Source organism: Ahaetulla prasina, chromosome 17, assembly GCF_028640845.1.
Source record: "Ahaetulla prasina isolate Xishuangbanna chromosome 17, ASM2864084v1, whole genome shotgun sequence".
Taxonomy (NCBI): domain Eukaryota; kingdom Metazoa; phylum Chordata; class Lepidosauria; order Squamata; family Colubridae; genus Ahaetulla; species Ahaetulla prasina.
Genome location: NC_080555.1, coordinates 2,452,644 through 2,467,316, shown reverse-complemented (window position 1 = coordinate 2,467,316; position 14,673 = coordinate 2,452,644). Strand labels below are relative to the sequence as shown.

Here is a 14,673-nt window from a genome sequence, read left to right as displayed (position 1 = left end):
GAGCCTTTCAAATTGAAGTTTTATTGGGGAGTTTCCCAACTCAATGCAGCTCATTCACAAGTGAGAAGAGCTTTCACAAGAAGAGACTGGATTGCCATCGGTTGGAAACGGGGGGTAGGGTCTCCTGCTTGGGCAGGGCGGGTTGGGCTAGATGATCTCCAAGGTGCCTCCGAGCTCTGTCATTCTATATTCAGCGGGGCAGAGCTTCAACGGAAGAGAAACTGGACCGCCGCCTGTTAGAAATAGCTTAGGGTCTCCTGTAGGACTCCATTTCCCAGCGGGCCTTTCGCCAAGCGGGGCCCTCGCGCGCCGGCGCGCTCCACCCACCCCGTCGAGCTGCGCGCAGGCGCAGATCTGTGTATTTTTTGTTTTTACTCCCGGCAGGCTTTGCGGCAGCAATGGCGGCCACGGCGGGCCTTTCCAGCCCGGCGGGACCGGCCGCCCGGGACGTCTTCGCCGAGGGGCTGCTGGAGTTCCTGCGGCCGGCCGTGGGGCAGCTGGACACCCACGTCCACGCCGTCCGGTAGGTGGGCGTCGGTCCGGTGCGCCTTGACAGCTCAGGTGGGGGTGTGGGGGGGGGCGGGGGTGTTAATCCGTCAGGTGCAGCTTCTTCTACCTGGACACGCCCCCAGGAGGGAGGGGCTTAGAGGCAAGCAGGTGGCCGTCCGTCAGGTGCAGCCGCCCGTTTCTAAGGGCGAGGCCAGGCAGGTGGGGGCGGAAAGGTTGGGGAGGGAGAGACGTTGAAGAGGAGGTGGGGGGATAGATGGGGAGATGTGGTGGGGAGAGAGGTTGGGGAGAGAGGTTGAGGAAGTTGGGGACTTGGGGAGAGGGGATAAATGGAGAGGTGGGCAGAGATTGGGGAGAGTACTGGGGGAGAGAGGTTGGGGAGAGGTGGAATAGATTGGGGAAAGGTGGGGGCGGAGAGGTGGGGTGGAGTTGGGGAGAGAGGTTGAAGAGGAGAGGTGGGGGGATAGATGGGGAGATGTGGTGGGGAGAGGTTGGGGAAGTTGGGGAGAGGTTGGGGAGAGGGGATAAATGGAGAGGTGGGGGCAGAGATTGGGGAGAGTACTGGGGGAGAGAGGTTGGGGAGAGAGGTGGGGTGGAGTTGGGGAGAGATGGGGAGAGAGGTTGAAGAGGAGAGGTGGGGGGATAGATGGGGAGAGGTTGGGGACTTGGGGAGAGAGGGGGATAGATGGAGAGGTGGGGGCAGAGAGATTGGGGAGAGTAGTGGGGGAGAGGTGGGAGAATAGATTGGGGAGGTGGGGGCGGAGAGGTTGGGGGGAGTTGGGGGAGAGAGATGGGGGAGGTGGGGGGGGAGAGGTGGGGGGTTTGAAATCCATCAGGTTTTCGATTCCAATTAAAGGTTTTAATTGAATTTGACACCACCTCATGGGAGGGAGGGAGGGAGGGAGGGGCTCAGAGACAGGCTGGTGTCCATCTGGTGTAGCTGCCCCCCCCCCTTTTGAAGGCCAGGGTGGGCTTCTGAGTTCAAAACCAGGCAGGTGGGGGTTGAAATCCGTCAGGTGCAGCTTCCTTTTCCTGGACACAGCCAGAGATAGGTGTGTGTGTGTGTGTAGACCGGTAGCTCAGAGATAGGCAGGTGGGTGTCTGTTCCTCATTTCGAAGGCTGGCTTCTGAGTTCAAAGCCAGGCAGGTGTGTGTGTGTGTTGGGTGTGTGAAATCCATCGGGTGCAGCTTCTTTTACCTGGAGGTGACATCAGGTAGGAGGGAGGCGCTCAGAGGAAGGCAGGCAGGTGGGTGTCCGTCCGGTGCAGCTTCCTCATTTCTTGAGGACAGGCAGGTGGGCTTTTGCATTCAAACCCAGGTGGACTGGACACCCCCACCCCCCAGGTGGAGGTGTGTGTGAAATCCGTCAGGTGCAGCTTCCTTTCAGCCTCTTTCTAGATTAAAAGGCCACTAAAAATGCCCCCAGACCCAATTCAGGCCGTCTCTCGTCTCTTCTCTCCAACAGGGAGAGCCAGGTGGAGCTGCGGGAGCACATCGACAGCCTGGCTGCAGGTAAGTCCGGACATTAACTCTGGGTCTCCCCTTGATCCCACCCCCTCCCCAGAAGCCCCACCACCACCATTTTCCCCTCTTTCCCTCCCAGAGCTCTGCCGGATCAATGAGGACCAGAAAGTTGCCCTGGATTTGGACCCCTATGTCAAGAAGCTGCTCAACGCCCGGCGTAGGGTCGTCTTGGTCAACAACATCCTGCAGAACGCCCAGGTGCCTTGAATGGGGCCAGCGTGCTGGTGGGGGACGATGGGGCTTGGAGTCCGGCAGAGGCCTAAAAACGCCTGGTTTATAGAGGCTGCAGGGAGGGAGGGCAGTTCCTGTAGTGCTTTGTGGGTATTTTTTTTTTTTCCAGCTCCCAAAATGATGGGAGTAAGAAGTCGAGTGACCCCCATTTTGGACCTTTTTCCCCTTGTAAAGGACTAGCAACTTAGTTGAGGGCTTTAAAATGTAAAAAGGTACTAAGTTCCTAGTCCTCTGTGAGATGAAGGAATTAAGTTCCGCCAGCCACAAGTAGCCCTTGAATTATGACCACTTAAGTCATCAATGGCATCTTTTTTTAAAAAAAAACAACCACCAGTCCATAGCAACCATTGTTTTGCTCAACGCAAAACTGTGAACATTGCAGTGTTCGCTTAACAACCAACACAAAATGTGTTATACAGGGTCTCCTGCTTGAGCAGGGGGCTGGACTAGGCGGCCTCCAAGGTCCCTTCCAACTGTTATTTTGTGGATCAGTGACATATAGGGTCCCTCGTGACTCACAATTACAATGAGCAAGCCTCGTTACGGTCGTTAAGTGGTTTTAAGCCTCCCAGAGTTACCTCTGAGGTTATGATGGGGGGGAGGCTACACATTTTATAAATAAATGAATAAAATGCAGGTAGTCCTCGACTTACGGCCACAATTGAGCCCAAAATTTGTCCCTAAGCGAGACAGTCATTAAGTGAATCACTGTTAATCAGTTAAGTGAATCTAGCTTCCCTGTTGACTCTTGTCAGGCTGCAAAAGGGGGAATCACATGACCCCCTGGGACACTGCAACGGTCATAAATATGAGTCAGTTGCCAAGCCCCTTGAGTTTTGTTCACATGATCATGCTGCAACCGTTATTAAGTGTGGAAAAACAAGTCGCCCTTTTCAGTTTCAACTGGTCACTAAATGAAGTGGTGTAAGTCGAGGACTACTGTTCTCAGCTAGGCTTCCCAAGAGCATGAAGCAGACTCCTTGTCCCGACAAAAAACCCTTTTTTACTCCTGAGTCGACCCTTGTTCCTTAGCTGTTCCCTTCTCCTGGCAGCTCTGCGCAGGCGCACGCTGGGAACAGGCTCCAGCTGTTCGTCTGCCTCACTGATGTCCGACTCCGAAGGCAGCTGATAACTGTCGGACGACCCTGGCCCTCTCTTTGCCTCCGACGCAGAGCCATCATCAGAGCCTTCCCCAGACTCCAGGACTGGCCCATGTTCCTCCCCAATTTCCTCACTGTCTGAGTCTGCCGCCAGATCCGCTGGCCAGCCACAACTACTACGTGCAAATGACATTTTACAAACAAAATTTATAAAATAAATAAATAAAAATGCCGCTTCACTGTTTTCCCCACAGGAACGCCTGAGAAGGCTGAACCACAGCGTGGGTAAAGAGACCGCCCGGAGAAAGGCCTTCCTGGATGCTAGCAGCAACTACCCCCATAGCTCTCCCAACAAGTGAGGAGGGGTCCAAAGGCAAAAAAAAAAAAAAGTAAAAAAAATCCAACCCACAAACTCCTGAACGAATCTGGAAAGTGACCGAAATGGGGGCTTTTGGGGTGCAGCCCAGAGAAAGGAATTCTGCTAGGCTTAAATTTTGCAACTCGCAACTTGAAGCGGAGAGGAAAAATGGAAGTATTTTGAGTCGCAGAAGCGTTTAAAATTATACTCCTAGAGCAGAAGGACGACTCCCTTAAATAGAAGCGGAATAATAATAAATAAACAATAACCTAAAAGTTGGGCTGTGATTTTCTCCCCCCACCCTAACCCCAACTTTCTGGGGGGGGAAAAATTAAAAAGTTTCAGTGAAAATGAACTCTTTGTCTTGCAGGCTGACTTTGAAAAGGAAAAAAAACCAGGGAGGGGAAAGGAAAGGAAAATATCCAGGAAGGGAGTGGCTGAATTTTACTTGTAAACCAAGGAGTTTAAAACATTAAGAACATTTTCTCCGTGGGCCAAACCAGGATTTAGCGTTCTTTCCAACTTTGCTAGTTAAATTTGCAGCTGGTTATTATTATTATTATTTGGTCAATGATAATGTGGAGGCTTCTTGGGTTCGACAGCAATGAAGAATGACAAAGGTTTTCTACGAAAGCCCACCTTTTATAAGGAACATCCCATTTTAATGGTAAAGAGTTATAAAAACGAAGACATTGAAGAAGTGAACAGAAACGAGGGCCGACCCGATCCCGTCACTGGCTCATCCAATCACGTTTCAAGACACGGCAGAAATCCCCTGGAAAGACAGAAACACGATTTGATTTCAAGTCTTCCGAAAGACAGAAACATCGTTTTTGTAAAAAAAAAAAAAAAAATCCCTTTATTTTTGCTTGGGACGATGCCAAGTTACAGTCAAGGCTGCGAAATATTTCACGAAGCCGCCCCAAGCCAGGCCCTTTTGAGGTCCTGGCTAGGAAGGGCCGCGAGCCTTTGGTGGATCTCTGATTTTTGGCAACATCTTGGGAAGACCAAGAACAGGCGGCGGTTCGGAAGGCCTAACCTGGCTGATCTCCCACCTGAGGCCGTTGGGAAGACCATTTTCCCCGCCTTCGGAACAGGGGAAGTATTCGCTTACTTTCCCTACTGGTTCGCAAATCCGATGGCACGCGCTTCGTCCACACATGTGCCTGGCCTTCCGCGCATTTGCCTGGACTCAAAAACATGTCTTAAATAGGATGGCATAGAGCCGGAGGGGGAGGGGGCAGGCCCACCCACAATTTCCGCTACCAGTTCGGACAAACCGGCTACCACCTCTGCTCCTGAGGGAGAACGGAGCAGCAGCAACGGGGTCCCAAAAAATACCTGAGGGCCCCAAATCACTCTTGAGTTTCCATGTTTTCCTCCTCTTCCCCAGCGGCTGGCTCTTCCTGGTTCTCTTCCTCCTCTTCCCCTTCCTTCTTTTCCGGCGGCTTCTCGTAAGCCTTCTCCGACGGGGTCACGATCACGCCTTCCCAGGTAGACATTTCCGTAGCGAGGTCTGCAAAGCGAGAGACTTCCGTGGTCCGGGAAGAGGGGCGCGCCAGCCCACCCCTTCACCCGCGTTTCTCTGCGGTGTTTCTTAACGGATTGGCAGCCCCTCCCTCCCTCGGGTCTCCAAATGCTTCCACACTTACAGTTGGCGTCTCCTTCCTGCCCGAGGATCTTCCGGTAGCCTCCGTGAGAGAGAATGCGGACGAGGGTTTGAGCTGTGTAGCAGACCATGTCCTAAGAAGGGGGGGAAAGGTGGAGGCTGTTGTGAGTAGGGGGCTTCAGACCTGGGAATTTTAAGCCCACTTTTCACGGCGCTCTCCACTCAACGCTGCCTCTCTTCCGCTTAAATCGAACCGCCTGGACAGTGAAGCTGGGCTTACTTACAAGGGAGCTGCTAACTCCAGCAAGCGACACAACTTTTACAAATCTGCACCAAAACTCTAGCAAGCGACGCAACTTAAAAATCTGCAACTGTGAATCACACAGCGAGGCTGTATTTAAGGGGGCGTCCAGGCTGAGCTAAGTGAGAGAACAATGCCTTGTGTTTCTAACCACACTTGGCCAAATCAATATAAAGAATTTCTAACACAGCTGCAAACGACACACCCAAACAAGCATACATTTAAAAATTTGCGACTATATCATCGCGTGATGAGGCTGTATCTTAAGTGGGACATCCAGGTGGGACAAGTGACTGGGATGGGTGAGTGGGTGGGCTCAGACTGACTTTTAGGGCGACCAAATGTAAGGCAGAAGACCGCAGAGGAGGCTAACCTGCTGCTCCAGGGTCATAACAGTGTGGACTCTGAAATTTCCGCTCTCGCATGGATCGGTGATGCCGACCGAGCCGGGAAGGAACAGCCCCGCAGCCAGGATCTGAAGACAGCGCCTGGGGAGGGGGGAGAGGAGGGAAAAAAACAGAAAGGGAAGTTTATCTAGGGCTTTTCTTGATTGGGAATTTGAACTGTTGCTGTTTGGATGCCCCCCCCCCAAAAAAAGTTAGCAGAAAGCCGGCAGCGTGGGGTTTATCTCCCCAATTCTCCGAAAACTGAAGCTTTAGGGCTTTAAGGATGACCAGAAGCAAGGAAACTGTTCCACCCTTTAAAAAATAAATAAATAAAGATATCCCAACTCTTGGGAGCGTGGCTTGCAGCCGTACCTGTAAGCTACGTTGAGGGCCAGTGGCTGTCGAGTCGGGTTGTTCATAACTGCGTAATGTCCCTGGAATTACAGAAAAAAAGATCTTGAATTCAGCAAGAGGAGAATTTTGACTTTCACTTCTCTCTGCCTGGGAGTGGAAATCTATCAAGTGTTAACTCAGAAATAGAAATCTCCCGGGCGATCAATGGGATTTAGAATAGAATAGAATAACGGAGTTGGAAGGGACCTTGGAGGTCTTCTAGTCCAACCCCCTGCTTAGGCAGAAAACCTTCCACCACCTCAGACAAATGGTTATGTAGCCTCTTCTTAAAAACTTCCAGTGTTGGAGGATTCACAACTTCTGGAGGCAGGTAGTTCCACTGATTCATAGTTCTAACTGTCAGGAAATTCCTCTTTAGTTCTAAGTTGCTTCTCTCCTTGATTAGTTTCCATCCATTGCTTCTTGTCCTGCCTTCAGGGGCTTTGGAGAATAGGTGGACCCCCTCTTTGGGGCAGCCCGAGACATTGGAAGATTGTTATCATGTCACCCCTAGTCCTTCTTTTCATTAAACTAGACATAATGAAAAGAAGGACCAAGGAGACCTCACAGCCCACGTTTCGCCTGATAGGACGGTGGCCAATTCTCTTTAGGGACAAATATTGACAGCTAAAACTAGGATCAATGACAAACGGCTGGCATTTTTTGCAACGAGTTCAAATCCAGGAGTGCCTGTCTGGGGGAAAAAAAGGGGCCTAAAATTAAATTATTAGGGCTGGGTTTTTGGACACCCAAGAATTTTGCTTCTCTGAACTTAACTCGGCTCTCAGATCTCAAGTGAGGCGCGAATTCAGATTTATATTCTACGCGGCGCAAAGGAGGCGAGGGAAGGCTTTGCGTGTGGAAGCCAGGTACCAAGAAAACTAGCAGTTGAAAGCGATTGGCTAATCTAAACTGGGAATTTAAAGTTCTCTTTAAACCTCCCCACTTGTTCCGAAACCTACGAGCAAATCAAGGATCCACGGCGTCAGAGGTTCGAAGCCTGGAAAACGCATCCTGAGGTCCTTTAAGAGCCGGATCAAAACTTTCACCCTGAAAGGAGAATCACAATCAGTTGTGTCCTCTCTGATGCAAGACTTTTGGGGCCAGGAAGTCGAGGGTTGGTCAGCCCACAAACGCCGCCTTCAAATAATGCACAAGAACGACAACGAACGCCAAGTTTGCAATGGGAGCGGAACAACGATCTTCTGTGAAAATATTGTGCTAACTTGGAGACTGAGAAACAGCTGGCTTATAGACAAAAATGAAAGCTGCCCTATTGAAACGACTTAACAAAAGGCAGCCCAAAACTAGGTTAAACAGAAGTTGAAAACAGCAGCTAAAATACAAAAAAAAAAATGCTGCTTTTTAGAAGTTCTGACCTAGGCTTCCTTAGAAAGCAAACAGCACAGACTTAGTCCTGGCAAACCTCTTTAATTCATACGGCTGTAAATTACTTTCATTCACAGTTCACAAGGCTTGATAAACTGTCTTTCAGAGCAGGGGTCTCCAACCTTGGCAACTTTTAAGACTTGTGGACTTCAACTCCCAGAAGTCCCAGAATTCTGGGAGTTCAGGTCCACAAGTCTTAAAGGTGCCAAGGTTGGAGACCCTTGTTTCAGAGGAAAGTTATCAACACCCACCGATCTCACGTGGGACGCTGCCAGAGAGCTAATTTCCAGGCGCAGGGCAAGGCCGAACTTGGCACAGAGTCACAAACAGAATTTCCAAATCTTGAATCCGCTGGATGAACTGATTGCTTCCAGCAAAAGCTCACGCCCCGTTCGCTTCTCTTTTATGTCTTATGGGAGGGGCCAAACATCTCCAAGCCTTACTCCCGAGTTGACCCTGTTTCCTTAATTGTTCCTGTCTCCTGGCAGCTCTGCACATGCGCACACTGGGAACAGGTTCACGCTGTTCTTCTGCCTCGCTGATGTCAGGCTCCGGAGGCAGCAAAGAACTACCAGACGGCCTTGGCCCCCTCTCTCCCTCTGACTCGGAGCCCTCGTCCGAGCCTTCCCCAGATTCCAGGACTGTCCCTTGTTCCTCCCCAACCTCCCCGCTGTCCGAATCTGCTGCCAGCTCCGCTGGCAGGCCACACAAACAGACAGAAGAAAGCAGCTCCCTGATCCAAAAAAGAAACCAAAAGGGAAAAAAATAAAAACTTACGTGGACTGCGAGGCGTTTTCTTCAAACCAGCGGGCGTGCCTGATGGCGGCCAAGGCGCTCTGCAGCACTTTGATATCCACTGGGGGAAGAAATATTCGATTATTCGCTTATTCTTCTTCGCTTTTAAACCACTGTTTTAAAAGATTCCCCAAAGCAGGCTGAAAATTTTGATTTGCCAAGCTTTGCCAACTGTGTGGGCCATCTCCTTTTTCCCCCCCGTACTCCATCCTAAGCCTAACCCACCCCTTCCTCTCCCAAGGGAGGAAGCGGCCCGCCATCCTTACGGTGAAGCTCAGGATCCAGTTTGCGAAGGTTGGGCGGCACGGTGGTGATGAGAATTTTCACTGTGGCGTCAGCCGAGCTGATTTCGAAGCCCGTCTCGTTAGTCAGCATGGTCAGCACTGAGAAGTGAAGGAGAAAGAAGCTAATTCGTGATCTTACGGATCCCATATTGGGGGTGGTGGTAAAGGAGAGATCTCCCAGCCAGATGGCGCGAAACTCGGCGGGATCTGCCGCTTACCTTCTGCGGGATCCTGGGTCCGGAGGCTCTCCACAACCTTGTTTCCCAAAGCAGCAACGGCTTCCACTGCGAGTTCAACACAATGAGTTCAACACATTAATACTGTGACCTTCCCGAAATCCCACCTCCCTACCTGCCCACCCCGAATACCTACACGTGGGCAAGATTTTGAGGATCACAACCAGATCCGCCACGTTGTGGCCAGTCATCATGGTGCCTTTTTTGTACGAGCCCACCTGGCGGACTTCTTCGATTTGCTGGGGAGGAGGGAAAAGAAAAAAGAGGGGAGGAAAAAATGTATAGGATTTTCAGGCAGGCAAGGGGTGACATTTTGGGGGTTTGGTTTTTGAGACCACAAGCCCCTTGCACTAATTGCTGGTCGGGAAATGCACGCTGTCAATCAAGGACCAAGGATCAAGGAAGCCGACTTTCGTATATGAAACAAGTTATTGAGTTTATTATTATTATTCTGGGTTTTGCAGCAACCACGCTGCACTTAAGCGGCAAAGATGAATCAAAACATAGGGTTTCCTGCCTGAGCAAGGGGCTGGACTAGAAGACCTCCAAGGTCCCCTCCAACTCTGTTCTTCTCTATTCTGACCAGGAGGTCCGACTAGAAGACCTCTGAAGTCCCTTCCAACTCTGTTCTTCTCTATTCTGACCAGGAGGTTGGACTAGAAGACCTCCAAGGTCCCTTCCAACTCTGTTATTCTGTACCCTAAGCAGGGGGCTGGACTAGAAGACCTCTGAAGTTCCTTCCAACTCTGCTATTCTATATTCTGAGCAGCGGGCTGGACTAGAAGACCTCCGAGGTCCCTTCCAACTCCGTTATTCTGTTAAACATGGCTACAATGTAACTGTAACTACAGCTGAAGTTATATCCTGGGACGCAAAGCAAGAAAACTCACTTCCAGCCCCATAAATGTATAATTACTTTAACGGAACCCTTGAGCCGGCTTGGTAACCGCACACGTATTCCCACCACCCATTCTCCACACCCTTCTTTAGGAAAAAAAATAACCTCACCACTTCGAATGTTCCCGGGGCCACAATCAAGTTGTCGATCACATTGTTGATCTTGGTGACCAGTGAAAGAATGGAGGCCTAATTTAAAAGAAGACGGAGGAGGAGGAGGAAGAATTATTAAAAGGCTTAATTCTTCATCCCTCTCAGCGTGTTCAAAACAGAGAAATTAGAGAGTTACGCTCCAGATTTTAAGCTCCTGTAGCCAAAATGTTTAACCAACATTTAAATAAAAATAATAATCTTGTGCTGGGAGGACGTGCGAGGGGGGAGGGAGACACACACCTGTTCAGCGGACGATGGCGCCAGATCCTGGTTTCTCTTCAACAAAGCTTCACTAAAGGCGGTTTCATCAGGAGCCGGCTTCACCCGGGGGAAAGCCATCTCGCACTGAAGGCAAGAAAGATCCTGTTTGAGGAAGGGGGGAGGGTTGGGATCACCCCCACCCCCACCCACATCTCCTGCTTTTTTTAGAAGGTCCCGTTTGATCATTTTTTCCCCCAAATCCCCCTGGAGGCAGCCAAGCCCATCTTACCACGTAGAAGTCGAAGGGGATGTGAGGGACAAAAGGTCGGAACCTGGAACAGAGGATAATAAAAGTACAATGGATGGAAGCTAACCAAGGAGAGAAGCAAGCTAGAACTAAGGAGAAATGTCCCGACAGTGAGAACGATTAACCCGTGGAACAGCTGGCCACTAGAAGTTGTGGGTGCTCCAACACACTGGGAAGTTTTTAAGAAAGAGATCAGATCGTCACTTGTCTGAAATGAGTCTCCTGCTTGAACAGGGGGTTGGACTAGAAGACCTCCAAGGTCCCTTCTGGCTCTAGTCTGATTTTGGATTTTTAAAAAAAGTTTGGCGCAGAAGGGTGGCATTCAAGTAAATTTGGTTCGAACTGGGCTATATATGACAAGCGGATAACTCCATCTATCAAGGTGCCACCAAATTGAAACTCTCGGTAAATATTATCGTGAATCAAAATGGGTCTACAATGCCAGAATAAAATCCAGCAGGTTATCTGTTCTTTTTTTTTTTTTGCATGCAACCACTGTTCACAACAGCCAACTTGTGAGCCTGGATGACCGATTCAGACGGCCCTTGAGAGAGAGAGAGAGAGAGAGAGAGAGAGAGAGAGAGAAATCTAACCATCCGAGGGGTTTACAGTACAATCTTAACGCTTCTCCAGGGTTGTTCGGTTTTGAAACCTCGCATAATTACGAAGCTGGGGTGCCTGATCGCTTTCACAATTGGCGAGGTGCAAACTAGATATTTTTTTTTGTGGGGAGGGGGGGAACCCCCCCTTTTTTTGGAACACATTAAAAAGCCACAGGAGTTTTCTTCCTGGCACCCAACAGGTTTCAACTTTGCTGGCAGAAGAGAAAGGATTTCTTAACTAGAAACCCCAGGCTAGGTTAAGACTTGCCAGGAATGGAGCATTAGGAGAATCGGGCCTTGAGCCCAGGTGAATGCACTCTGGGGGGCTGAGCAACACAGGTGAAAAATATTTAGTTCTATCTAAGAGTCTCTTTCCTTGCAAAACTTCACTGGGCATCAAGAAGCAAGAAAGTCATGGGGCCTCTGTCTCCCCCAAGGCCTACAACAGCCCCCCCTCCCCAGGAAACAGCAGAAAGGCAGGGCCAATTTTTACAGCCCGACAGGGTTAAATTTCCATAGCTGCAAAGCGTACCAATGTTTTTTTCTATTTTAAGTGTGAAAAAGCACCACAAAAGTTCTCAAGGCTTGCTGCTCTGGGTGTAGGCACCCCTTTGTTAAAAATACTCCCCCCCCAATAGGATTTACCCGCTGCCAGGGCCTCCCCGAGACCCAAAGCGTCCGCCGCGTCCACGGCCTCGGTCGCCCCTGAAAGAAACGAGGGGAAGAGAAAAAAAATTAGTGAAGATAGGTTGTGTTTTCTGCATGTCGTTCATTCACGTCAAGGGGAAGCATTGCTGGATGCGGGAGAGCTTGAAACTTAAAAAAATTGTGTAGCCCACTGAACGGGTCTTTTGATGGCACAGCTCAAAATAAATGTCTTTATTTTTGTTTTATTTTTTTTTCCTAATGGTTAACTCTCCCATCTGCTCAACCCCTTTTCGGGCTCCCACCTACCCACCTAAGCTTCCTGAGGCCTGGAAGTCAGCCAGAGCCATCCTTTCCCTCCTCTGGGCTCGTGAGACCCCTCCCCGGACCCGCCTCCCCCACACGCCTTTGCTTTTCGGACAGAACCTTGCAAAATCAGGCGGAGGATCCATTGCATTCAGCTAATCCAACACCTCTTCCAAGCATAAAACAGGGCAAGGAGACGAAGGTCGGCTTCTCTGGATGTATCAGGGTCCCAGCATCTGGCATTTTTAGAGGGGAGGGGGGGTCCGTCTTGTCTGCAGGGCTTCCATCCCCTGCCTGCTCCACACCAATAGACAGTCCCCCACTAGCCTCCCCTCCCCTCCCCTCCCCAGTTTGGAGGGGGAGACAGAGCCTCTGCAAGGACCCCAAAAGACCAAGTTTCCCTCCGTTTCCTCCCAAACGCCCCTGCCAGGCTGTGGAAGGAAAACAAGTAAAAGAAAGCCCCTCTTTGAAGGCTGGGTAGCCTACCTGTCAGGGGGGTTGTTGGGGGGAGGGGAGGAAGAGAGAGAATTCCCAGAGCCAAGGAAGAGAAAATTAGAGGAATTCAACAGGAAAGTTTTGGAAATTCAGAATTATGATCATAAGTATTATCATTATCAATATTAATGATATATTATCATTTTAGGAATCCAGAATTATAATCAATCATAATCATAACTATTATCATTGTCATTATCACTATTAATGATAATCATTTTGGGAATCCAGAATTATAATCATTAGTATTATCATTATTGTCATTATCAGTATTAATGATAGATTATCATTTTGGGAATCCAGAATCATATTCATAAGTAATCATTACCATTATTTATCACTATTAATGAGATAATCATTTTGGGAATCCAGAATTAAAATCATAATCATTAGTATTATTATCATTATTGTCATTATCGGTATTAATGGTAGATTATCATTATTATTATTATTTTTACATTTATACCCCGCCCTTCTCCGAAGACTCAGGGCGGCTTACAATGTATAAGGCAATAGTCTCATTCTATTTGTATATTTTTTGGGAATCCCGAATTACTTTAAGTATCATCATTATTATCATTTTGTTATTACTATTACCGCTGATAGATTATTGTTATAGTAATATAGTAACGTTACTATATTTAATATTAACACACACACACACATATATATATATTCGTGTGTGTGTGTGTGTGTCTGTCTCTCTATATATGTAGGTCTTTGGTTATTCGGGTTTTCTCCCCCGTAAAATTGGAAGTGTCTTGGCGATGTTTCGACAAAGTCCCATTCGTCATCTTCAGGCTGGTGTTTACTGCTTCGTGCTTCTATAACACTAGCCTGAAGATGACGAATGGGACTTTGTCGAAACATCGCCAAGACACTTCCAATTTTACGGGGGAGAAAACCCGAATAACCAAAGACCTACATACATACACATACATACATACATATGTATAATATATATACATACATACATACATACATACACATACATACATACATACATACATACATATATATACATACATACATACATACATACATATGTATAATATATAAATACACACACACACATGTACACATATATATGCATGTATACGAAAACATATGTGTTATGTATATGTATGTATACGAAAACGTGTTATGAAAACATGTATGTTACATACGTGTGCGTATGTATACACACATATACATATTAATATCATTATTACTATTATTACCATCATTATTATTCACTTGTTATGACGAACACGAAGAGGAAACCACCCTCAGAGCCTCAAAAACGCCTCTCCTGCGCCCCCTCCCCCTCCCCAGATAGACTGCTGCTATTTTTGGAGGCTCCACTTCCCCCCCCCCACAGGGACTACAACTCCCATCAAGAGTCTCTCGGGGGGCGATGGGAGTTGTAGTCCAAGGCGCCGAGGCCCGAGCAAGCCTTCCCCAGGCGAAAGCTACGGGGGTGAGGTGGGGACGATGGGAGTTGTAGTCCTTTCACGTGCTTTTGTGGAAGGAAGGCCTCGATTTTTTCCCCTCCCCCTCCTCCTCCGGCCTCACCTCATGTCTCTCCCGTAAGAGGAAGAACCGTCTCCGCTCCGGGCTGAGGCGGGGAAAACGATTCCCGGCGAGCCGAGCTCTGAAGAAGGGGAAGAAAAAGCGAGCGAGGAATCTGAAAGAAAAGCCACCCGACCCCCGCTCCGGCACTCGCCGCTTCGCCCACTTCGCAACAAGCCGCGCCGCGATTGGACGCGCGGCTGAGTAAGCGGGCTCGCTACGGGTTGTTCTGCCCCTTGGCCCGTTTTAGCCAATCGAGGCAGCGGACCTGGGGTTGTTTTTTTTCCCCGCCCTTCTCTTGAAAGCTATTGGTTTTTCTGTCTGTCTGTCCTCGATGAACGCCGCTTGTCCCAACAAGAGGAAAATGTAGCCAATGGGAAGGCGGCGAGCGGGAAGGCGGTTA

The 14,673-nt window shown here is 49.1% G+C and overlaps 2 protein-coding genes across 3 annotated transcripts; one reads left to right on the top strand and one right to left on the bottom strand.

Moving 5' to 3' along the window:
* The first annotated feature begins 364 nt into the window (after window positions 1–364).
* Window positions 365–4,075, top strand: SNAPIN (SNAP associated protein). Its single transcript, XM_058160484.1, has 4 exons — window positions 365–523; window positions 1,973–2,019; window positions 2,111–2,229; window positions 3,617–4,075. The coding sequence occupies exons 1-4, from the start codon at window positions 399–401 to the stop codon at window positions 3,719–3,721; spliced, it is 396 nt and encodes a 131-aa protein (XP_058016467.1). The 5' UTR covers window positions 365–398; the 3' UTR covers window positions 3,722–4,075.
* Window positions 4,076–4,341: 266 nt separating this feature from the next.
* ILF2 (interleukin enhancer binding factor 2) lies at window positions 4,342–14,459 on the bottom strand. Of its 2 annotated transcripts, XM_058160481.1 has the most exons (16): window positions 14,274–14,459; window positions 12,345–12,460; window positions 11,919–11,978; window positions 10,654–10,696; window positions 10,404–10,508; window positions 10,122–10,199; window positions 9,250–9,352; window positions 9,096–9,161; window positions 8,860–8,976; window positions 8,576–8,654; window positions 7,372–7,459; window positions 6,389–6,450; window positions 6,004–6,118; window positions 5,373–5,463; window positions 5,062–5,236; window positions 4,342–4,495 (listed from the first exon to the last, which is right to left on the bottom strand). In XM_058160481.1, exons 2-15 carry the CDS (start codon window positions 12,368–12,370, stop codon window positions 5,076–5,078), a joined length of 1,194 nt encoding a protein of 397 aa, XP_058016464.1. In that variant the 5' UTR covers window positions 12,371–12,460; window positions 14,274–14,459; the 3' UTR covers window positions 4,342–4,495; window positions 5,062–5,075. The 2 variants fall into 2 exon arrangements, with proteins under 2 accessions (XP_058016464.1, XP_058016466.1); XM_058160483.1 differs by lacking the exon at window positions 12,345–12,460.
* Between the last annotated feature and the right edge of the window lie 214 nt (window positions 14,460–14,673).